This window comes from Python bivittatus, unplaced genomic scaffold, assembly GCF_059951505.1.
Source record: "Python bivittatus isolate LINGU-HERP-01145 unplaced genomic scaffold, Pbiv_v1 ctg000220_np1212, whole genome shotgun sequence".
Classification (NCBI taxonomy): Eukaryota; Metazoa; Chordata; class Lepidosauria; order Squamata; family Pythonidae; genus Python; species Python bivittatus.
This window is the reverse complement of record NW_028277048.1, coordinates 17,471,829-17,497,767: the sequence shown is the minus strand read 5'-3', so window position 1 is coordinate 17,497,767 and position 25,939 is coordinate 17,471,829. Positions and strand designations below refer to the sequence as shown.

The 25,939-nt window shown below is 42.9% G+C and overlaps 1 protein-coding gene across 1 annotated transcript in view; it reads right to left on the bottom strand.

Annotated features, from left to right (window-relative positions):
* ZNF385A (zinc finger protein 385A) overlaps positions 1–25,939 on the bottom strand; it is a 73,008-nt gene that overhangs the window by 6,873 nt on the left and 40,196 nt on the right. Inside the window, exon 4 of the mRNA XM_088138004.1 lies at positions 2,525–2,863. Coding sequence (XP_087994130.1) covers positions 2,525–2,863 — 339 coding nt within the window. The remainder of the gene's footprint in view (positions 1–2,524; positions 2,864–25,939) is intronic.

Sequence of the window (25,939 nt, the reverse complement as noted above, 5' to 3'; positions counted from 1 at the left end):
ATCAGACTACTTCCCTCCATGGCCATTTTGATCTGAGCAACAGGCGTGACCAGGCACTGCCTTTGATGCAAAGGGCCACTCAGCCATTACCCAGACTCCTTATCTATCCAGGTAAATAAATGCTCTGACAGGTAGCTTGTGCAGCAAAGCAGCACCGGCTGAAGCATCAGGGGCCACGGACCAGCACCTGTCAACAGCCTCCAGGCAGCTATTGTTAAACAAAGCAAGACAGTGGGTAAACAAGAGATTAAGAGAGAGACAGAAGGATGAGCACACATAAAAGAGGAGCAAGAGCAAGAAAACAAAACCCGCAAAATTGTGAGAGTCAGAGAAGTGCGAGCAATCAAGCAAGAGGCAGTAAGCATGGCAAACAGAACAACAGACAAAGCCAGCAACAGAATAGGCAGGCAGTGGAGCAGACGATGCAGTGGGTGATGCAGCAGGTGGTCAAAGAACAGATGGCAATGGAGGAAGCGACGGAGGGGGAGAGAAAGATGAAGGAGAGTTGAGCGAGAGAGACAGACAAGCGAGAGCGAGAGCAAGCAAGAGGGCAAGCGCAGAACAAACCAGCAAGGCAAAGAGATGGGCAAAAGAGATCATGACAGGGTGAGAGAAGGAGCAAGAGATGCTGATGGAGGGAGGAGGTGGCCGAGAGGAAGGGGCAGTGGAGTAAGCAAAAGAAAGTAAGAGGATGAACAAAGGAGAAGGATGAGTGAGCAAGAGAAATTCAAGGGAGTGAGAAAGGCAGAGCAAGTAGGCTGGGTGAGTCAGCCAGAGAGATCATCTTCAGGTTGAACTCTAGGACAAGCAGGAGAGGCAGAAAGCCCCTAAACCAGCGATTCTCCGTCTCAGCAACATTAAGAGGTGTGGACTTCAGTTCCCAGAATTCCGCAGTCCACACCTCAGTGTTGCTGGGATTGAGAAACACTGGTTTAACTCACCTCCACCCCATTTCATGTTAGAGAGAGTGATGGATGGATGTTCTCCCACTGGCAGGAAATCCACCAATCGCCTTCCTTAGCTTGTCCTATATCAAATCTGTCAGGACAGGAATACTTGCCTGATTCATTCCCGAGCCAAAACAGAATTAACTTGTTAGGACAGAGCAAGCGACGCTAGCATACGGTTGCGCGCTTCACAGACCAGAGGGAAGCATGTTAAACTGGCCGGCTGGGTGTGCCCTGTGATGCCGTTGCTCTGCAGTTCTGACCCCGGGTTCATTTCCTGAGCAACTTCTCAAGTCCTCAGTCGCAGCCCCACAGCTCCAGACTACGACCGCGTGGGGATGGACAGGACAAGCCATTGGAGGTACAGCTGGAAGGAGAGCCCCTGAGTTTTACACATTCTGATCTCCATCTGCTCAGCCAGGCCTGTAAATTTGGTTGGAAGGCAGGAGGGCTGGTTTTCCAGAGGAGGCTTGAGCTGCTGGGGCTGTGAGCTCACTTTGTGGGGAATGTCTGTCCTGTTGCCAAGATGTGCTCTGCAACCACACCCAACGCTCTTGCTACAAGGCCAAAGATGCGAAGGATTTGGGGGAAAGGAGATAAAACTCTTAGTTGGGTGCACCCGGGGGCAAGGCGTGTGGAAAAGGAAGGAACCAACAACGGAGTTGCTTCTCCTCTCCCCTCCTGCCAGGGCTCCTGCGTCTTCTATGGTTGTAAAGGCAAACATTCAACAGGTCACTTCTTCACCCCACTTCAGCTTTTCTATATGGGCGGGTGCACGTGTTGATGCCACTGGATAGCTCCCACCATCTTCTAAAGATACAGTTGGGCTGAGGAGGGAATGGGGGGGGGATCTTCACTGGCAGAATTTAGGCAAGAAAAGGACGGCAACAACGTTAAGCAGAGAATCAGGAGGAGTCTGGTAGCCTTTTCTGACTAACCATTTCTGTTGCATGACATCCAGAATCGCACCATTAAAAACGTGGAAACTCTGTAGATCTTGTGGGCAAGCCATGTTTTCCAGCTCCTTGGCTCAAATTGGCCTCTCTCCCCTCCCAGCTGAGGTTCAGCTCCCACACCCAGCAGGTCCTTTAAATACAGCTGAGGGATAGTGCAACTGGGGGAAATCATTTGTCAACCAAACACCAGAAAATGGATCAGGGATGGGACGCCGAATGCCATTCTTTACATTCCTGCACTCGGCAGGTGGGGGAGCACCAACAGAGTTTCCCTGCTCAGCAGCAGTGAAAACAATTACTGGTTGGTTTTAAATTGCCTTAAGGGGTTAGTTAGTGGGAATGCCAGAACATGGTCTGGTAATACCTATCTGGAACAACTAATTCCTGAATTAGTCTAGTCTTAACTGTTACATGCCATCACATGAGCTTCTCTTGTAATCATGTGCCTAGAAGGCGGGTGTGCGAATGCGTGGTTCTCCACAGCTTCTCTTCAGAAAGCAGAGTTTCCCTTTGCACAGAAAGGGAGTGGGGCTGACGGCTACAGGGCGAGGGGCTGCTTGGCTTGACCTACCTCCTCAACAGCCCGTCACAAAGACCTACCTCTGAACTCTCCACAAATACCTTTGTTATGTGCCTCAAGCTGAGACAGCGAGTTGACGGCCACTTTGCAGAGGGCACAGTAGAGCAGCTTCTTGGCCTTTTCTTCATCAGGCTTGGGGCTGCCATTACTTTGGGGAGCCACCCCTGGAGTGGCTGGGGTTGCCAATGTGGCCGAGATTTCTCCCAGCTTGGTCCCCCAGGCCGGCCCACTCTTGGAACTCTGGCTTGGCTCCGGGCAGGTGGCCAGGTGGGGGGCTACTGCTGCTGCTGGAGATCCCAGGCAGGACTGTTTATCTGGCGAGGAGGGAGCTGGCACGGGGGGCACCGTCATGGAAGCTCCTATGCCATTCAGCTGCTCAGCTGTGTAAGAAAATAAGAGAGAGAGAGAGAGAAGGTATCAGGAATGGGGCAGAAGCAGAGAAGCTATGCATAAACCTGAGCAGAGTGTATAATTAGGAAACTAAAGGTTGCAGAGGGGTTAATTATAGTTAAAGCTCACTACAGCCTCAGTATTTCTTTTCAAGGCTTAAGCAGAGTGCCGCTACAGCAATAATAGATAACTACTGCACAATGCACCCATCTACAGTATGTCTCACAACCCAACACCAAACGAGGCACCTGGGCAAACATATGTCTGCATTCAGAGTACCTCTCAATTTAAAAATGAATCACTAGGCTCAAGGTGCCCTGTAGCCTTGAACTCGCTTTCCCCAATTAGTTACCCACCAGATGTGTTGGGCATCCAGAATTATGAACCAGATACATCTGTTTTCTAAAAGTGTTACCTAACCTTAAAAAAAAATAACTTATACCAGGGAGGAACACGACATTTGGCAGTGAGTTCTATAAGGCTACATAGTCACATGCTCAGAAACTTTCACTTCAGCACACATATAGATAGATAATCACGGAAATTCAGTGCCTTATACTGTCATCCATAACACACTCTAGGGCTTGGATGATCAAAGCATATTAATTTCTGGAAATTATAATTTCATTGAAATCTATCTGACAGTCATCTTCGGTTCTTCGACATAAAGGGGAGGCATTCATTTCTGCATTCTATTTTATCCTCATAGAATAGGCAGTCTTGAGGTAGGTAGGTCGTGGAAACTCTTAGTCCTATGCTCAAGATGTCAAGAATAAAGCATCAATACATCACTTGGTATGTTTTAAATCTCAGCCCTGACATTTAAAATAGGTTCTGTGGTTTAAAATTAAATCCTGGTTTTAAATTAAATCTTGCCTTTGGGGTAAGATTATGGAGACTTTCTCTTTATGAAAAGAAAACAAGCAGGGCTGTGATACAGCCTACTAATATGCTGTTGTTATTACAAGAGTCATGCCCAGGAGACCTCTGTTCTACAGTCAGAAGAAATATGCATACATTGCACACGCATTAGCTTGGCATAATTAATTCCACTGCCAAGACTGAGCATTAAAATATTTGTTTGTTAAGCAAGCATAAATGCAAAGACTGAGGAAGATCATGAATTACAGAAACGACAAAAGTTCCCCCTCATTTTTTTTCAAAAGAAAAAATTATATTTAATCTGTTTTTTCTTCCCCTCCAACTTAATTCCTGTCAAAATGGCTAAGTAAATAAATAAGATGGACTGAACCAGGTACGTTTTGAAAGCCACAATTCTACTGATCAATATTTGCTTATCATAATTTTAATCAGTTAAAGTTTTGGTTCATTAACCTATTGATTAACAAATCTTATCATACCCACTGGAGTGGGACAGCACAGCGTGACCCCTGGGAAATTCTTCCTAGACCTTTCTGTATTTTTAAAGGGATTTTGCTGCATCGAAGTACAGAAAGGTACTTTGAGGGCAAAGGTTCTCAGGTTGACAAGTTTTGCAGAAAATATCCCATTTGCACCACATGGCCATTTGAATTTATACGTCCATTCGATGGTGTTTAAGCCATATCTACACAAGTTAAGGTGGGGTACGGGGAATAGTTTTCCGACATGTACACTGGATTAAATTGCTCCAGGGATTCTCCAAGGCTTGCTGGAAAGAAAAAAGCAAATACATGTTTACCCAAGAGGAAAATGCCCCTGAAATTAAGATGGCATGCCCACCAAGAAAAGCTGGACAATAAAAACTTGCCACCCAGAGTCCTTTGGAGTCAGGTGGCATCAAATAGAATAAATAAATTAATTAATTTTTAAAAACTTGCTTGCCTACATTACCATATTTTATCTAAGACATCTTTCCCATTGGGGGGAAAAATCTTTCTAAATTACTTTTTCGGTAAATACAGAAGTAATTTTAAAAAAGTTTTTTTTTATCCTGCCTTTATTATTTTTATAAATAATTCAAGGCAACAAACATACCTAATAGTCCTTCCCCCTCCTATTTTCCCTGTGAGGTGAGTTGGGCTGAGAGGGAGGACTGGCCCAAAGTCACCCAGCCGGCTTTCATGCCTAAGGCAGGGCTAGAACTCACCATCTCCTGCTTTCTAGCCTGGTGCCTTCACCACTAGACCAACTGGCCCTTTATCTTTCTTAAGGAACCTATATGACACGCAACCACTCAGCAGGCATTATAGAGGACCATGTTTATAAAGTAAGACAAGTAACCATGTTTATAAAGTTAAAACCAAGCTTGTTTCACCCTTAGATTTACAAATGCCTTGGCAGGTGGCAAACAGAGAAGTCAATGACTCCATTGTTATATTTACAAAAAAGCTATTCATATCATGGAGGCGCAGATGTCAGCTGCATGTGACCGAGGGATGGAAAATGATTTTGGGCAGGCAGGCCCATAGAATATAGCACTGTGTCCTTCTAGCTCAGGGGTGGGCAATCATCTGGTGACCAGGGGAACTTAAGGGCTGCAGTGGATAAAGCAATGATGCAAATTGGGTTGGACTGTTTTTCCCTTTTGTTTGTGGGGAGTGAGGATGGTAGAACTCCATGTTTAAAAAGTCATACTAATCTGTTATCAGGCTCCCATTACAATGTTCGCGTGATTTCTGCCCCCAAAATGGTGGGAAATTATGCCCCCTATTTTCAGCAATAGGGATCACAAAGAAGGGGCTGGAGGAGCCCATGTGGCCTGGGGAAGGTCACACATTGTCCATCCTACTTTGAGCTGGAAAGAACTGACAAAGGATTCAAGACAACATTGGCAGGGAAAATAATTATCATCAGTCAGGAGACTCTGAATGGTCTTGTTTCTCTATGCTCAAAGTGTGGACTGGGCAGCCCAAGGGGAGGTGGACGAGAACTCACTCCCAACTTGGTAGTGCATGTGTGTGTCTGTGTGTGTGTGTGCTTTGCTCCAAGTGAGCCTGTGGGGTTTAGGCAAGGAGAATCTTCTTTGCAGCATACCAGCACCCTGGAAACAGGTACTTGCTGCCGTAGAAGGAGACCGTGTGAGCAGGGGCGGGGCCGTGTGAACTGGGGACCTGAAGGCTTCACTGTGGTCTGCTCAGCTGACCTCAGCCAAGTTACCATGTGTCAGCCCTTGTAGTTGTTCCTGGAGTTCTTTCCTATCCCTTTGGAAGGGAACTTCAAGAACAAATAAATTATTTGGACTGATAAGCAGGCAGTGGTGATAATAATTAATAATCTCATCTTGTGCTCTGAGCAGGTCCAGAGAGATGTCAGGAAGTTTGTGTGTCGTGCCTGTCTTCTAGCACTTCTTCCTCAGCATGTCAAGTCCCAGGCATGGACAAAAACACTGCAGATGTCCTACCTCAATTTCAAGAGAGGTTCCAAACCAGGGGCTCTCACTGACCCATATCAGCTCCCAGAGGACAGAACATGCAGTTCTCTTTTCCATTCCACCCTCAGAACAAATAGAAGAGCAGCTAATGCCTTTCTGATGTTTTCAAAAAAGGGCAATTGATCTGCTTGATTCCATGGTGCTATACTACATGAAATCCTTCAAGAAATAGGAATTATCCTAACGGACTACGGCCATTCGATCTGGCAACCACTTTCTTTTTCATCACGCCCCAAGGAGCACATGATCCCTGTATTACTACTCCAGGAGAGTGTCTGATGAATGGTGAGGGGCAAGACTGTAGGCAATAGATTACCCAAGTCTGTAACATAACAGCTGCTCACACAATTATTCACAGCCATTAAGAGTCTTTGGCCAGGAGCGTAGTACCAGGCTGTAATTCACAGTCCACCTAATACAGGTAGTCCTCAACTTATGACCATTTATTCAGAGAGCGAATGTCACTACCTGCATTTTGATTGTACTGTTGGACAAAAATTATTTTTGCAACCAGAAAAGCTTCAACCTAACCCGCATAGTTAAATTAGACTTGTAGGGAGCTATGTGTAGCGTTTCCTGACTACTCATCTCGTGTGCCACTTATCTTTCAACATACAACAAGGTAAAGTCTCTTAAATTGAACTCAAATCCTGGTGAGTTCATGGATATGCCTATGTTGTTTTCTTGCCAATATTCCTTTTTCCATGATGAAGTTATGTTGGGAATAAGAACATGGAGAGGTTCAAAATCTATATTGGCAACCCAAAACACTGTATCTGCATTATGATACCTAATTTATTGAAAGCTATTTTGAGTGGCTTTGAGAAAAATGGTTGTCAAAAAAGTAGTGGAACCGTTAGCTCAACAAATCTGTATTAAAGTTTTTCCATTTTCAGATTGGAAGGGACAAGGTAATGCTATGGAGAGACCCAAAATGTTTTCCAACCATCTTTCCATACTTGAGAACGCTTGTCCTTTGTCCCACCCAGTCATAGCTATAATTCCCTCATTTTTTTCCCTGCTGAAAGTTGCTAGGGCTTCTTTTTCTTCTTGTTCAGAATCAGTTGATCAAGCAAATATGATGTCATGGCCAAATTTAGCTGCGTGATGATGATGCTGAGAACAATCAAGCCAACTGTGCCTGAGGACAATATTTCCTGCATGAGTTATTTGTGATCTCCGCCAATGGGCTCGCTAGTTTCACGCTGAACCATCAAACACTTTCACCATCTTTTGTTGCAGTTTCTGAAAAACGCCCTCAAAAGAGTCTCCGTTTCTTGCCGCATAAAACATTTATATAAAGCAGATCCCTGTGCTTCTTGGCTTAGTCCCAATTAAAGCACACATTTTTATCCTAAGCAGCTGCATGGTTAATTCAACCAACAAATCCCTGCAAGGTTACAAACTGCAAATGACCCTTTGTCTGGGATTATGCAGCAAATAATCAGCATTCGGTCATTACTTTGATCTAAGGCTGCACCTTCAGTACAGGCACAATCCTCTTCTCAGTTCTTTCCTGGAGAGTGCATCGTTCACCACTCACCCAAACAACTACAGGTCCCAGCATTCTCTATGTCAAGAGAAACCTTCTTAATCCAGCTTTTTCCCTGTGTTGTAGTTATATACCTGGAGGCCTAAATTTACAGAACTGCTCAAAGAGAAGTACCTTTGCCTTTGGAAGGTTCATCCTAAAAAAAAAAAAAAGCAGAGAATCATCGTACTCCTTCCATGGATCCTCCTCCATAGCTGTCTGATCCCCAGCATGAAATAGCTAACGAAGAAATGATACCAGCGCTGTTTCAGCAACAGCAGGAGGAGGAGGAGGTGCCTGCTGTCACCTTGGTATGGCTTAGCAGGATTTTCTAGAGCAATGGATGGCAACAAAACATGTTGAGCCATCAGCAGCCTGCTGGAATTGACTTAGCGCTTTCCCCACCTTTTCTACCTCCCAATAACCATAGATAAGAGGACACACTAAGATCCTCCAGCTTCTATTCCATCCCTGGTTCCTACTCTAAAATAAAACTGCCAACTGTCAGATATATTCGCAAACCAATTTTATGTTTTGACCTCAGGTTCAGTATCTGATATTTAGTTTAATACCAGCTATTTTGGAATGGAGGAGGGAAGACATTTAACTGTATGTATGTATGCATGTATAATATGTATTGTTTTCTTCTTTAATAGTAAGCTGCTCAGAGTTGTAAGGAGACAGCCTTAAATTTGAATTAAAGAAACAATCCATTTTTTCCTATGACCCTGACTCGGATGAATCTATTCCCTCTGATCTGTCCAAACACTCAGCACTACATTCAACCCAAACTTTGCTCCTGGCTCTCCAGATCTACCAGGCTTTACCCTACTGACTTATCAAAACCATCTGATTCTGCTTTCTATAAAAGATTCAACAGTATCATCAACATTGATTTGGACAGTACCTAGATAAGAACTATGACTTGTAACTGCTGCTGAAGTGTGAAAAACCCTAGTTTTGATATGCACGATGGTGCCCCTCAAGCATCTGAAAAAGTAAGCCCACGCCAAGAGGCCTGAACAGGCAGAATTTACATTTTGTTTCCCAAGAGTTTCTTCCATGGAATCCTATTTGTGCAAAACCAGATCATGCCTTCACAATTCCATCAAACGTAGAATAAGTCGCTAGATCAGTTCTGATTTGCTGGCTGGACTGAGGACATAATAGCTGGAGTACTGTCCTTGATTGAGCCAGGCAACAATATGTTTTCCCAACGAGGCTGGCTTTCAGTTATCCCCCACTTTCTATAAAGCTAGGGATAAGTGGTACCTCGGGATACAAACTTAATCTGTTCCGTGACTCTGGGCATATCCCAAGTTGGTCGTAACGCGAAGGAAATTTCCCCATAGGGTTCAATGTAAATCCGGTTAATCCGTTCCGCCCTCCGAATTTGGTCGCACCCTGAGGCAAATTTCCCCATAGGGTTCAGTGTAAATACGGTTAATCTGTTCTGCCCTCCGCCCAAATTTGGTCGCACCCCGAAGCAAATTTTCCCATTAGGTTCAATGTAATTACCGTTAATCCGTTCTGGTGTCTGCGGACCACACGTCAGGGGCAGGAAAACGGCCGGGTGCAGCGGGAAAACGGCCAGGTGCGGCGCGGTGGGAAAACGGCCGGGCGCGGTGCGGCACGGCGGGAAAACGGCCAGGCGTGGCGCGAAACGGCCGGGCGCGGCGCGGCGGAAAAATGGCCGCGGACCACATGTCAGGGGCACAAAAATGGCCGCGGACCACGTGTCAGGGGCGGAAAAATGGCCGCGGACCACGTGTCAGGGCGGAAAAATGACCGTACCCCGAGGCGGAGTTTGCACATCAAGGTAAATTTTTGTGGCCGGAGCTGGTCATAACCCGAAAAGTTCGTTAGTAGAGGCATACGTATCCCGAGGTACCACTGTACTCAGGAGAAAACTACCAGGCACAGAGCAGAAAGAGGACAGCTTGCCTACAGACATTCAAGGCCAAGACTCAAAAGATCTCTCTCCAGCTTTCCTCTCTGTAAGACCTCATTTAAGGAGGTACAATGTAACTAGTTAGGCTGACTCTACTGATTTTATTTGGAATTGTGTGTGCATGTGTATGCGACTGTGGACTTCCTCTGTTTTTCCTATATTTCTCTTTGCTCAATATCATCCTTTTTAGATCTAATCTACAGGATTGGTTTAACCGGCTTTAGAAGGGAATTTCTCATTAAAACTTCCCCATGAGCAAAACTGCGTAACTACAGAGCTACTGCTGGTGTTTCAGGACTGGCACAAGGTCTGTTATGTTCTTTATTCTGAGCTTTGGGCAGGAAAGGCTGAAGCGCCTTCTTTTCTCTTTTCCTAGAGCTAGACTGAAGGGAGAAATCCTAGACAGAAAGACTAGGAAGTCCCCAGCTAGACAGATGTGGGGTGGGAGGTGTTAGGGGGCTTAACCTGACTGGTGGCAACATCTCATTATCTTTTGGTGGGAACACCAGGAGGTAGGAATCTGTCAGACGGGTTTTTAAGTAACACTGAATTTACTTTTTCCCTTTTCTCCCCATCACATTTTACATCTGTGTTATATCTGAGATTATAATCCTGCAGAGATAGATGAGTTTTTATCACCGAATGTATGTGAGTTCTTTTGGGAGCCTTTTTCTGGCTGAAAAACAGGGCAAGAATGCCTGAGACAAATAAATCTGCCACACTTCTGGCATGTCACATCATAGCCAGTTTTAACAGCCAGCTGTGGAATCTCTGCATGAAAACTTGTCCTAATTTTAAAGCTGGGAAGGGAGGTTGCATCTTTACTGAGCAAATGACTCCCACAACTTCGAACTGTTCTTCTACAACAGAGAACTGCTGAGTGGACAGGATTGACCAGACTTGCAGCTACACCACGTGCCCATCTTACGGGCTCGGAAGATGTACAGTTTTGCTTTCAATCACTCCCTACAGTGTGAGCACGGAGAAACTAATTTGAAGAGAGGGCTGCACAACAGGACACGACTTTGAAGGAAAAGGGAGATCTTTTGATCATTTGGGCACTGAAAGAGAAAATGGATTGGCAAATCACCAAAACTCAAAACTTTTGGCTAAGCCATGCAGAGCAAATTATGCAGCTGCAGGACTTTTGATGAGTCACTGGGCACCTCTAAGAGTCTTATTGTACCGCACCCAGAGTCACTTTTTCATGAGATGGGCTGCCGTATAAATTTGATGAATGAATAAATAAATATTAAGATGACACAAATGGAGGATTCAGCCTTACAGAAATGAAGAGCAATCTTACATCTATTAATAGATCCTAATTTTCTGACTGATGCAAAGTAATTGAAAATAACATTGCTCTGAAGCGGAACCCTGTTTTCCACTCATAAAAATATAACTTGCCTCCATAAAAATATAACTTGCCTCCATAGCAAAAGTTCACCTAGTTCATGTGCTTTCACCAAGGGATCCACTACCCTACGCTTCTGGGATGCTCAAAAGCAGTGCATGATGGAGAAAGCATTTTCTCACTACAATTTGCTTTTTTTTTTTTTTAGCCATTCTGCAGCACTAGAACTCATGGGCATCCAGTGAAATTGACCGAAGACTCCAGATAGACACATTAATTGCCACTAGTTGTTACCACAGTGAACACCGCTTTAAAAAGGAATGAGTCCCACTTTGCCCCCAAAGAACCTGCTTGTTGATGGTATTGGAACAAAGAGAGTGTTTTGCATGCATTCCAAGTAAGCACACACAGGACTTTCACGGGTATTTCTTTTTGCCAGGCTACTCCTGGTATCTACTACATCTGCACACAGAAATGTTGGAGGAGGTTGTGCTTCAATTGCTCAGAAGATTGTCTTCTCTTATTTTTATAATGTGTAACTGGGCTTTTCTTAAGGAACAAAGCTGGGAATTGAGCCTCCCTCCTACTCTGACACTAACTTACGTAAATGGTGCTGGGCCACCCACTAGCAGACTGATTTGGAAGTGACAGTCTCTCTCTTTGGCAGGCAAGGCCACTTGCTGAGATTGGGGTAAATGTGATGAGCTCTTATGGTGGTCCAAAAATGGGGAAGAGAGCACCAGAGGTGGGGACTGGTTATTTCTTTCATGGCTGTTTGTGGGTTCCGCAAAGATATCTGGCTGACTACCATTGAAGCAGAGTCCTAGAGTAAATGGAAGCTCAGCCTAACCAGCTAAGGCTTTTCCTATCTTCTTCTCATTCTATTGGCTCAGACAATGAAGGCAAAGCAGGGGTATTATTTAAATCAAGTGACACTGGCTCTGATGATAATTTATTATGTTAGCCTGTCAAAATAAGAAATATTAAAGTAGTTAATAATCAGGATATACCTACAATACAATACAAGCTGTATTATTTCAAGAAAGATAAAACATGCCTAAGATGACCTGGCCAGCATCAAGGCCTTCTTGCCTAGTCTCATCTTCCCCCTCTTCCAAAGGTGGCTCTACCTGGGCTCCTTCTTGGTACTGCCCCTGTTGTAAGGTGTCCTCCTACAAGCAAGAGGCCCAGTGCTCTGGCTGCCTGGAGTGGACATGCAGGCTCAAAATCAGGATCCAGTGTGATGCCAAAGAAGAAATGAAAGAACTCAACAACTGTTTTGCACAAACTAGACTGAATTATCCAGAGAGCACTCCTGAAGTCATGTTAGAATCTTCAGGCTTGTGGAATTCTACTTTGATATTTCCTCCAGAATCCCAAGGTCCATGGCACCAAGTCAACTTCAGAATAGTTACAGGGCAGAGAAGATATGGCTGCCAAACTATCAGTCTGTGCAGGATTTTGTAGAGAGTAAGGAAGATGACCTTGACAGAAATATGAAAGCTCTGTTGCCAAGGCAACAAAGGGTAAAACATATTTTAAGTCCACAACAGCCAGATATCGTTTGGAAGTGACTCAGGTAGACACCTCCCTAATTCACTGAACTATGAGGAGGAGGAGGTACAACATAATTAGACTTGCAAGATTGATGTCAGCCCCACTAGGCAGACCAGGCCAAGAAATCAACTCCTCAGGAAGGCTAAAATTACTCTTATTAAGATTGGCTAAAATAACAGAATCTTGCATACCTCTGTCAAGGTCCTTACTCTCTACAGATTTAGCCAGGTTCTAAGCATGTCAGCAGGTCACCATTGACCTGATTAACTGGCCCAGATTCCTGTTTTTTCATTTAGAATAAGTCTCTAGATGTGACTTTTTTCTATTATTGTACTTCTATAGCTCATGTAAGAGGGAAGCTGGACCTGTCTTTCAAAGTTTTTTTTTTTTTAATGAGTGAAGCTGCATTTGTAAGTGACATTTAAGGTGCTTTAGAGGTTTGAACCCCACATCCGTGCACCACCACTCTGATTTGTTTTGAATCAATACATTCTGTTTCCCCCAGTGGAAAGTGTTAAGTACTGCTGTTAAAAAATCATAGATACATCCATAATTTTAGTCTAGTTGTGATTAGGAACTGGCATTTCCATTCCCAAACAAAATATAAGATATGACTGTGCTGATGTGAAGGAAATCCACTGCTGATAAATCCAAACTGCATTTGGGTGTGTGCATGTGCGTGTAAAAACCACACTGTGGCCATGACGACATAGATTATGTAGACTCAGCAAAGTTGCTAAATGTTTCTCTATCCCCACTGCTTCGGTGGGAAGCTAAGAGAGAGAACAGGGTAAGATAAACTCGGCTATATAGTCTAGTGCTGTTGTCCAGTCTCTTGGGGAAAAAGTTTGTTTAGGGAAATACAGCCAGATAAAAACTATTAAGTCCGTAGCTGAGAAGTGCTTCGGAAAGGTGAAAGAGGGCAGAATTATAGGAATTAGGAAAAAAGAGGGAATGGGTATGGATAATTTTGATTACAGGTAGTCCTCGTTTAGCGGCTATTCACAGTTACAAAGGTGATGAAAAAATAATTTTGTGACCAATCCTTGCATTTACAATCTTCGTGGGTCTGTAAAGCAAAGGAAAGCTGAAGTAAGATCATAAGCACAGTTGCACTTTCACTTAGCGACCACTTTGCTTAACACCTGAGTTGCCAGTCCCAATTGTGGTCACTAAACGAGCACTACCTGTACAACACAGCTAGAGAGGAAAGGGTTAATACCACCTTCCAACGATTTGCCACTTTAGCAGCCAGCTTTGCTGTTGCTCCCCACCAGCATTTTTCCTTAAAAAAAAATACGGAATATATATGAATCACCCCCTGTAGTTTGACGTAAGTGGTTGGGGATAATGAGTTTAGTCTAATGTTTCTGGTGGGGACTCAGCTGGCGAAAATTACTACAGCAGTAGATACCAACACGTCTGTCTCATCCCATCTGGGACTTCTATCTCTGCTAATGGCCAGTTTGGTTTTCCAGGCAAAAAAGTCACTCAGTTTTCCTATTAGCCCTAATCTCTCACTCAACTGCTCTGACAAGTCTTGTGTGCTACTAACTAAAATACAGCCTTTAATTTAAGCCCTGCATTATTGTCCATAGGAGTACCATTTAAATGTCCATCTTTAAACTTTGCAATGCATCTTTCTTATTTTTCCTCCATCTCTATGGTGTTGATTTGTTATACATGTATTTGGATCAAAGAACGTAGGAACGGAAGAGGCAAAATTCCGAATGATCTTTCTAGGGGCAAATATGCATATTGAAGTTGGGTTGTTATTTTTTCCTTGCCTGAATTCTAAAGCAGCTCCTGTGAATGCAGCCCTAAACTTCAATAGTGGTAGGCAACCTAGTTTCTTCCTGATGTTCTCAACTTCAGCTTCCAATCCAACAACATCTACCTAACGGTAAACAATGGTGGGAGGGATATAATACAAGAGTTGACTAACATCAAATTACCTACTTCTGATCTACCTGATTATGATCCCTCGTAAGACTCCAAACTGCTCTAATGCCTGAAATAAGATGCCTGGAATAAGATTCTGATTGCCAATTCAAGACTTCCTACCTTCTAATCTCAGATTCCATCTGGCTCATCATCCTAATCTCTACTCACCCTACTCACCCTCCCCTTTAATCCCAGATTCTTCATTTCTCATCTTTTATCCCCCTATCCTGGATTATGTGGGTATGGCACAATAATACATTGGGTACCTCTGAACAGGCAAAAGGAAAGTTTGCCTATAATATAGACATTGTTATTTTTCTAGTGCTGTCAAAGATAAAACTACTACCTGGAAGTAGTGAAACAAAAGCCCCAAAGTACATCCAGAGAGAAATTAATAAGGAACTTCCACCCATACAAAAAGTAGAGAGATCAAGAAAGATGATACAAATTTTTCTGTGGGCCACGTTAGACAAACAGGACAAATCTACTGTATGCATCTTTATTCAGAAGGAAATCTCATTGAGTTCAAAGGGATTTCCTCCTACAAAAACATGCGTATGATTGCAGCCTGGAGACTTTTGATAATACAGATCAGAGCAATCTTGCAGCAGTGGGGAGGGGGGAACTCAGTGGCAGATGCCATTCCCTAAGCAGTTCTCATGCCAGTCACAGAGAAAGAGATGGAGTGTGTGTGTGTGTGGGGGGGGGCTTTTCACTTTTTCTCCTTTACTGTTGCCACTTTCCCCCTCCAATGGGTTCCAGTAGAAAGCAAAACAAGTATTTACTTTGCGCACTTTTCCAGGAGCATGTTCAGAACATGAAGAGCTTTAGTTAAGAACGTAAGATCAAAAGGAGGCCAACTGGATGCATTTAGGAAGTTCACAAACCTTGACTGGAGGGCAACAGCAATAGGAGGGGGTGAATGCCCTCAGTATTAGGAGCCATGGATAGCCTGATCTTCCAAGAACCATCTAAACTGCCTACTATTATCACAATTTCTGGCAGCAAATTCCATAGGTCAACAATGGAACTATGTCTTGTGTGAAAATGTATTTTCTTCTAACAGTCCTGCATCTCCCTGTATTTCATTTCAGTTGCTGAACAGAATTTATAACATTGTAGGAGATGGAGAAAATCTTCTCCTGATCCATGTTATCTGTGCCATATATTATTTTATATCTCTCTATTCTGTCTCTTTTTACCTTCACTCCAATTGCTGTAGTTTTTCATCACAGGGGAACAGCCCCCAAAGCCTAACCTTTTGGGCTGCCTTTTCTAGCTCTAAGGCAGTGTTTCTCAACCTTGGCAACTTTAAGATATGTGGAATTCAACTCCCAGAATTTCCCAGTCATCCTTGGGAAGTTGAAGACTACACATCTTTAAGTTGTCAAGCTCGAGAAACACTGCTCTAAGGTGTGGTGACCAGAACTGTATACCAGCTCTATTCTACGTGTGGTCTCTCCACAGATTTGTTTACAGGCATTATTATATCAGAAGTTCTATTTTCAATTGTCTTCCCAACTTTTCCAAGCATAGAATTTGCCTTTGTTGCAGCAGCTGTTCACCCAGTGGACATTTTTGCAGCTGTCCACTCTGACTTCAAGGCCAGTCACTGCTGGCTCAGATCCCATTAATATAGAGGTGGAGGTGGCCAACATAATCACTGTTTACATTAAACTGCTTTTGCCGTTCTGAAGCCAATCCATCCAATCTGGATAGATTCTTTTGAAGTTCTTCACAATCCCTTTTTTAAATTTATCATTTGCTCATTCCTAACTCCAGTAACAGTCCCAGCACCGATCCCTGAGCCATCCCACTAGGAATGTCTCATCACTATGAGAATTGCTTATGTATTCCTCCTCTCTGCTTCATTTTTTTTAACCAGCTGCCAACATCTGTCCTCTTATACTGTGGCAGCTGAATTTGCTTCCACCGGACATGCTATCAGAGAAGGAGGAAGAGATGTTCCCACTGCAGACAAGAATGGACCTCTGGAGTGGACTTCTTTTTCCAAGGGTGAGTTTTCTTCAGTGCCTACCCAGAGGAAAGTCTAGAGGAAGTCCCCTCCAGGACTGCCTCCTAATTGCTGTAGATTTTTATTTTGCCTACAGAGTTCAAATCCATGCAGAACAATCTAAGGCAAAGGATAGGTAAGGCTGCTGTTATTATCATCATCACAATCTATTCATCCAATGAATGTCAGAGTTTTCAGACTGGGTATCTTCTGATGATTCAGGTTCTCAACAACAGCCTAGGAATCCTGGTGTTATTGTTGTAGTATGCAGGCATTTTCCCCCCCCAAAATCAGGGGTGTAAAATCCAATCAATTAAAAACGTTCATATTTGGTTAATCCCTTTGATATGGCTCCAAGGCTCCTTCCAGTTACTACTGGCATTATAATTGGCTTTTTCTTCCAAAGTCTTTTAACTTCAGTTTGCAAATCCCAATATTTTGTGAATTGTTCCATTTGTTTTTCATCCATCTGACTATCTCTTGGTATTACTACATCTAACAACACTTTTTTCATTTCAATAACAGTAATGTCTGGTGTATTATTAAAACTAATCAACAAAAGAAAAATATCAATACATGCAACAGTATCAATGAACAACACTAGTTTCCAAATATTAACCATAATAAAAATAAAAAGAAGACAAGAAAAAAAAAAGGACCTGGAAAATTAAGTTATAAGCAAATGTTACCCATAATACTCCAAAGATAATAGGTGCAAGCATCTTCCTGAACTGACCAGGCTCCCTGCCCTGATACTAATTTTCTTACAATCATTTAATTAGTAATAAATCAATAGTAAGCTGATCAATTGCAAAGTATCCAGCATGATCTTTATTGGGCGTTAAAGGCAGTCTTAAAAAAAGAAATAGAAATGATGGCAGCTGTAACCCACTGCTCTGTTTGAAGCATCTGAAGAAAGGTGTGTGTGTTTCCAGTGAGAACTGCTGGCTGAAATGGAAGTTTCTTCCACAATTATGTGAGCTGTGACCCACAGTTTATTTTAATTAATGGTCCTTATATGAATAATTCCTTTGCTACATAATAAAGGTTTCAAAACAGCAGCCATAAATTGGGCCTGGCTGCCCAAACAATAAACCTGCCCACAGATTCCCCATCTGTCCAGTTCTGCTGTTATTAGCACATCAAATACAGCCCAGTTGGGTGCACTGTAAGGTGACTAGATCTAGGCTTCAGAAATCTGGACGACCACTAGGCGATAGCAAAGAATTCTGTAATGATTATCCAGAGCTCTGTAACCTAGATCTGCTAGCTTTAATACAGGGATCAAAATGTTGAGGTTGAGCACCGCAAGGTCCAATTCAGCTATTAAACATATGATGTTCCTAGTCAAGTTGCTGTTTCTCATCCTAACTAACTGCACTGGGATGGCTAAAATATTTTTACTCTTTTGAAGAGATAAAAATGAAGGAGAAAAAAAAATAAACATAGCCTGACAAATATTTAATTAAGCCATTCATTCATGTACCCTGAATGCAATAGAAGTTATTTTCGAATAAACATCCACAGAACTGCCTTAAACATTTCCTGGGATTAAACTCTACTGACCACAAAGTGACTTACTTTAGACAAACATTGTGCTGTAAATCTTCTCTGAAATACAGAACATTTGTGAAGATATTTGAGAGTCTATTGCCCTAATCCCAGTAGTAAAACTGTAGCATCATAAAATAGGAGGAGACCTTGTTGTAGGTTATCTAGCTTAACCCATATGTGATACTTACTACTCCTGTTGATAAGTAACGCTTACGTTCAAGTAAAATGTAGCCTCCTTTAACATAAAATTAGATTAGATCTAATTCTGTCTTCCTCTGGACAGCCAGAACGTATTTTGGTTGTGAGATTTCTTCCCACCCATGCATTTGCATAATACAATCTCTAAAGCTCCAGGGTGGATGGCACAATCTATTTATTAACTTCATGTAATCCCTATGGGACTGGACGATGTTTCTTGTGGCTCCTACTTCTACTCCCAACCCTTGTCTTCCAGGCAATTCTTCAGGCAATTCCAGGATCCCCTGGAAGCCAAGGGTTGGGAGTGGCAGTAGAAGCAACAGAAAACAGGGTCCAGATGCCAACTAGAGGATCAGAAATACTCTCTTGATCCAGCAGATTTATCCTTGGTAGGTAAGTTACTACTTCTACTGAACTGGTTTTAACTGGGGGAGGGGGAGACTTTCTCTTTGGCAACACAGAAAAGTTTTTTGCTTTTGAGATTGACAAGAATCACCCCCAAATAACGATTGGTCTTATCTATCACATACATGAAACAGAGAATGAGTCTGCCTCCACATGGTTTTTCACCAACTTTGTACTCTTAATGTCCTTTTCCTTGCTGGGAAGAGATGGTTGGACATCATTCCCTAAAGGGAACTGCTCCTTAATCCTACATCCTTCCAGCGCTAGTCTTGGTCTTCATCTCTCTTTCTTTCTGCCAAGGAGGAGGAATTTAATTCATTAATGTCAGCCCCTATGTTCTGCAATGAGACCCTGTGGAGCACAATTTATTTGCAGTCTCTCTCTCTCACACACAGCATACTTTATGGGTATTCAGAAAACTAAATCTACTCCTTCAACGTGCAAACCCAACTGCTGGTTTTCTGCATTAGGAGAATGGAACTTGAGAAATACTAATTAGATCACAAAACAAAATCCAGAATCCATATTTCCATAATAGTTAGAGAAACCCATGAGTCAAGAGGGACTTTCAGGGAAGAAATAGCTAAAAGCAGAGCCGACAACCGCGGCAGAATGAAGTAGACCGGCTCTTTGTAATTTCTCTCTGGACAAGGAGAGGACTTGAGATTGCCACAAGTGCTCCAGACAGTTGTTCCTCACAAGGAGACCTCAAGACAGCGGTCTCTGGCAGGTTTAGAGTTGATGAGGGAATAGCCATTTTTTTGCTCAAACCATGGGCGGTATCTTCAAAAGGGCATTGGGTTCACATACTTCCTTTTCTAATCGCTTTTGAAAACTGTTAACTGCTTTTCAGCTATTAAGAACCTTTGGATCGACAGGTTTTACAGTACTGGGTTAGTTTCCTTCAATACTTAGCAACAGAAATTTTAAATACAGGTTTCAGGACTTTTTTTTTTTTGGAATAAACAGCAAAAGGGTGATTAGAACTTTGATTTTGGAAAGTTACAAACAGACTAAGGGTCCAGATGGATTTGAAATAAGATTTTGGAATTAATTATAAGAATCCTTCCCATGGGAACATGCTTTTGTTTGGAATTCTTAAAAAAAAATAAATGATAGGATGAGACTTTGAAGGTTGGACATTAGAGGGAACCAGAAGGAACTAAAGATTACAATTAAGGGAGAAGAACACTTAAATTTGACTTATTAATACAGAATGGAGCAAAATACTTTAATACTGGATGTACTGAGAGATATTTGTGAACAATGAATCTAGAAGCTAATTTTAAGAGTGTCTGCCTCTATAGATAGACTGTGTTTAAAAGATGCTATAGAAAAGGAACAAGTTTTACCAGACAAGACTGAGACTGATCTGAAAGTGGATTTAAAAATGACAGGCTACAAGAATGATACGGAAGAAGATGCTACACTGGATATATAGATGAAACCAGCTGATGCCTTAATAAGTAAAAGGGATAGAGAAATAACAAATCAAAAGAGTGACCTGGATAACTTTCCTATACTGGATTTACAAAAGAGACTTGTTAAAGCTTTGAAGAATGTTGTGAGAAGGGACAAAGAAAAAATGAAATCAAGTTATAGGACATCATTTGAAGGGACTAAAGATCAAGACTGTTAAAAGTAAAAGGAAGGAATATAAAGTTGATTTATTTGATCAAGATTAAAATAGATATGTTATCTCTGGTAACCCTTAATGGACTTTTGCTGATCAGGACTAACAACAACTTTAAGGATTTGTTTATAGATAAAAGATGGAATATGGGAAGAAGAGATCATTTGTATTTTAAGAAAAGGCGATAAGTTGTTTATACTTGTGATGAAGGGGGAAGTCATTTCTTTATATATTTTTCTTTTTCTTTACTATATTCTTATTTTTTCTTTATTTCTATTTTTCTTTCATTTCTGTACTTTCTATTTTTTTTTAGTTTGTATTTGTTTTTATCTTTTTAATTGTAACTTTTAATAAAATTACTATTAAAAAAAAGAAGGAAACAATAAAAAGGATAGGGGAGTGGTAGGGAGAAGAATGCAGGATCTGGAAACTTTTAGAGCTAACAGCTCCTGACAGAGCTATGAACAACATGACCAGCCTATGAAAAACAAGGAAATACTTACCCAGCACCTTTTAAACCCATCTAAGCCAAGTAGCCATCAAAGTACCTTGTAGCAACAAAGGCCATTAACCTCCTTGTGTGAAGCACTACTTCTTCTGTCTGTCTTGAATCTCCAGGCAACTAATCAGTTTCACTGATGACCCCAGGTATTCCTTGCATGAAGGCCCAGGAAGAAAACCTTCCCTTTGCACACTTTCTCCATACCAAGCATCATCACTGTATAAACCACGATAGTGTCTGTTAGATGATTATTGCCTTTTTTAAACTAGGAAAAAGCTCCCTTATACAGCATCAGGTCCTAACTCCCTCTGACCTGTTGCATGGACAGGGTGTGGCTCTTAGGGTTTCAAGCATGAGTCTTGCCCAGTCCAGGCAGGACACACTGTACAAAGTCCTGAAGTTTAAGGCCTTTCCCTGGTTAAAGAGCTCCAAAAGTTTCAGTCTTTGCTTTCAAGGCCCCAGCCATCTTGGTTCCCTCCTTCTCTTCTCTTCTCTTCTCTTCTCTTCTCTTCTCTTCTCTTCTCTTCTCTTCTCTTCTCTTCTCTTCTCTTCTCTTCTCTTCTCTTCTCTTCTCTTCTCTTCTCTTCTCTTCTCTCTCCTCTCCTCTCCTCTCCTCTCCTCTCCTCTCCTCTCCTCTCCTCTCCTCTCCTCTCCTCCCCTCCCCTCCCCTCCCCTCCCCTCCCCTCCTCTTTTTTGCATCCTTTCAAAATATGGGGATTGGGGATGTCTGCAGCATTGCCAGTGGTGCTGTGCTGTAGATTTGGTTAAAGGCGGTCAGATGTTTCTTTAATCTCTTTCCTCACAATTGCTCACACAGATGGGCTCTTTTTGCAGCCGCCTCTGCACTGTGGTCACTGAGTTACCCACCATGGCCCAAGGCCTCTTTCCAAATAACCTATCAATTCAAATGCTGTCGATATATAGGTAAAGTGAGGATGTTTGATCCAACATACCAGCCACACCTTCCCTTTGCTTAGACTGCCCAACCTCTATAATTTGACTGGGCTTGGTCCCTGTAGGACTTACTTCAAACTGGGCTGGTACTGGCAAGCCTTGTTTACATCTGGAGCAAGCAATATTTTGAACTAAATCAATGTTTCACACTAGTTTTGGGTTGACCAGCTCAGCTGCAGAGACCTGGGTATGTTTGTCCTCAGGATCCATACTGGAAAGGTTCTTTTTTCTAACATGGGAACAGCAGCAGGGAGAGATATACATAGATGCCTGGTGGGATCTGAAGTATGCCTGACCACAAAGAATAAACAGAATGGGCAAATAGACTTAGCAGAACAATTTTCTTTGCAAAATATTTCCTTTCTGTTCCCCTTAATTTTGGCCCAGTGTTCTGCTGCATCGAGCAGGCAATGTTAAGACTGCAGAGACTCACGGCACCCATTTTACCTTTCAAGTCTCACCTCCCAAGGGAGCAACAGAGTCATGGTGAGTCACTGGAATTCAAGGGGTGAAATGGATGCTTTAAGCCTCTACAAAACTTAAGATACCCATTTTGTCCTTAACATCTCCCCAATCTCCCAAAAAAGCAAAAAGGGAAAGAGAAACTAGCAGCCACAAGTGGTCTACCCTTGTTCCTACTTCTCAATACAATCAGCAGAGTGCAAATGGCCCACTTTCAACATTGTTTAGACTGTATTTCACCCTGTCTTTTCCGAGCCCAGCTGGGTTCTATCAGCTGGCAGAGAATGAACCCAGGATCTCTCAATGCTTTCAAATTCCAGCTTCTGCTGGGATCCGGGCCTCGTTTGTTGCATCTCCAAGTTGAATGGTCCTGGGGTTTATGAACCATGAAAAAAACAGAGTGAAGAGCTCTGCTTCTGAGAGGAGAATTTTTTAGGGAAAATCTGCTCTGTTCCAAATCAGTGCATGAGGGCAGCATTTGCTCTCCACCACACAGCAACCCACCAGCTTGAAGCCAAAGGAGATGAGAAATCAGATCTATAAACAAGGATATTTCTGCAGAATTCTGAGGCAGCAGCACAACAGCTGGATCCCAGTTTCAAATGTTAACACAATCACAAGATCCTGCTTCTCTCCCAACTTCTCTTCATCTTGGTTTCATCTCTTAATTTATCCCTTTATTGGCCTTCAAGAGCTGAGCAAAAAGGAGCTTTATTCTCATGCCGCACCACTCACATAGTCTCTGTGACCCACACTTCACCCTGGCCACTAATCTTCCCCAATTCTGGGAATGCAAGACAAAGGGGGTGGCTTGGAAACTGCCTTGAAACTCCAATTGGCAGCCCAACCTTGCTGTATGTGGACTGGCTGTGAGCTCAAAACCACACTTTGACATAGTACTCTGTGCGTGCTCCGTGACTGAGCTTCATCAGCAAAAACAACCCAAGGCTCAGCTCAACGACTGAGAGCCACAATTAAGACGTCAGGTGATTAAGCACTTCTTTAGATATCACATCACTGAATTCTGTGCCATGACACATGTGGATGGCCAATGATATACATGGCTTTAAAAGAGGATTAAATAAAATATAGAGAGCAGATGGCTCTTTAGGCACAAAAGCTCAGAGGAATTTCCAGGGTCAAATCTGCGGGGAGGGGTTTTTATATCATTTAAACAGCCCTTTTCAGATAGGTGACATCCTTGCTTGAATTGCCAAGAGCAAATCAAGATGGGTACAGCTTTCCACCCGATCCCTCCCCTGGTATCTCCCTTGTCTCAGGGCCCTTCCATCCAGTTGACTCTGAGAAAGGAAAGGTAGTAGCTGTTCCAAATCGGCAGTGAAAACCCTCTCAGTGAAACCTGGACCTACAAGTCCGTCTCTGAACAAAGATGCCCTCCACGCATTATCTGGGTCATGGGACCCTTTTCGGCATCCTGGAGAGGGAGATGCGCTGGCAATTCTTCTGCAGGTGGGAGCTGCCCTACTATCAGCAACACTGATCCAGAGCCTCTCCCGCATCATGAACATCTGCCTGCTACTCCTTTCCCTGAGCTGTGCCCCCATTCTCTGTCATGCCACCAAATCATGGTGGTTGCTCTCATTTGCCTCAAAGCGGGGAGCTATTATTAGACCCAGTTGGAACAATTAGAAACGGGCTTTGTTATTGATGGATTCTGGGCTTTGCTAGATGCATGCTTGGCCTGCCCAGATCAGCTCCATCCCGATCATCAGGATAAAAAGCGGCCTGGCACAGGAGCTAGGCATGTGCTCCAAATTATCCCACCCTGCTCCAATTATGCAGCCACAGAATAAAAGAAAAAGCTCCCTGGTGCTTGGCACACAGGGCTGGCCGTGGCGGAAGACGAGTCCACTAGTGGGCGTGGTGCCTTTGCTGGGAAGGTGAGTCACTTGCACCTGACCACCTCTGCTGCTGAGCTTAAGGACCACTTCTTCCATTAGAAACATAACTCTGGTTTCACCCTGCTCATGCTACAGCCAATAAGTCCGATAGGAGAGGATGCTGCAATCCAGGGAATAAAGGAGTTAAACCTTTAAACGAAGAGAGAAGCTGGGATTCAAACTAGTAAGGCAGATGTCAGCTATTAAAAGGTGACTTTTCATAGCAATTCAGAAGAGGGAAAGCCAGCAGAGTTTCCAGATTCACCTTCCATCTCTCAGCGGCACAAGGTCACCTGCTAAAATTCTCCTTTTTACATAACTGTTAAAGATGTGCGACTCCATTTTCTTCTGCAGTAGTGCATCCTGGCTTACAGTTTAACCGGATGCTGAAACTAGTGCTAGGATTGCTGTCTTTTTGTTTTTAAAAGAGCTCTGTTCCTTTATCTTAACAGCAACCTGACACTGCTGAGGCTTTCATAGAATCATAGTATTGGAAGGGACAATTTAAGTCCCTGATGACTGGGCGGGGGGGGGGGACACTTTGCGGGTCAAGCCGTAATCAGAGGTGTAAGGACAGACCCAGATTTTAGAAAGTAAAATAAAGTCTGGTTGTATCTGTGGAAAGGTTAGGAAGTGGTGACCATACTGGAAGCTGAATTTCAGCAATAATTGGAGGGTCTCAGATTCTCCATTCCTTGCCCTAGTTTCCTCCTCCTTCCTTGAAACTTAACTTCATGGCTGTGATTGTAGAAGAAAACAAAGGGTTTGGCTTGGTGCAGCCTCTAGATTCCTGACATTCCCTAGCGTTCATTTGTTTCAATTAGCCTCTTATCCTGTATACATTAAAGGGGATGTGTATGTATATTAGAGAGAGGGGAATGATTGTGTGTATGTGTGTGTATGCGCGTGTGCGCGTGCGCGTGCAAAACATGGACTCCTTGTGTGCCCAAAGGACAGAACTAACAAGCCTGCCAATCTACATCTGGTTCTTATTCATACACAGGCATAAAGAGGACTCCCACCTTTCTAGTCCCCATCTGTCCATTTTCCCCAGAAAGGGAAAACGTGGGAGAAATGAACAAAAGCTGAAATACAAGACTTCCGGTCCCAACCACAGCCCTTTCTTCCACGATCTGTCTCTCAAAGTCACTATACAGACACCAGTTCAGGGCTAGAAGTGGAAGAAGAAAAACAGCATTGGCAGAGTATAGGGAGCGCCGTATGGAATATATAAAGTGTAATGTCTGAGCCTAATTCAGTCTCTTGAGATCCCCGACTTTCAATTTAAAAAGTTTCTAGTTTGGTTGTGGAAATACCCTTGAAATTTTACATGCCGTTCTCAGTCTTAAATCTAAAAAAACAGAAGGAATATGATCAGGGTTTCTTGTAGCTGGAACACAGAGTTACAGTATTCCACTCTAAACCCTACCCCTTCCCTGTGGATCTAGCACTGATCTTACGGTATACACATTTATGCAATTTATTTAGCAATTTGTTGTTCTGGACACATGCTGAGAACATATAAGCTAATTTGACTAACTGTTTTCAGTTAAATACTTCCATAACAATATTAATGTTCAAAGTGCCTGTTCAACCCTAATTGTGTGTGTGCATATGGGTGCAACCACACTAATGGCTAAGTAAATCACAGCAATTCTTTTCTGACAGACTGGAAAAACCCAAATAACATTTTGCAAAACTTTACCCTGGTAGGATTCTGATGCTTTTAACTC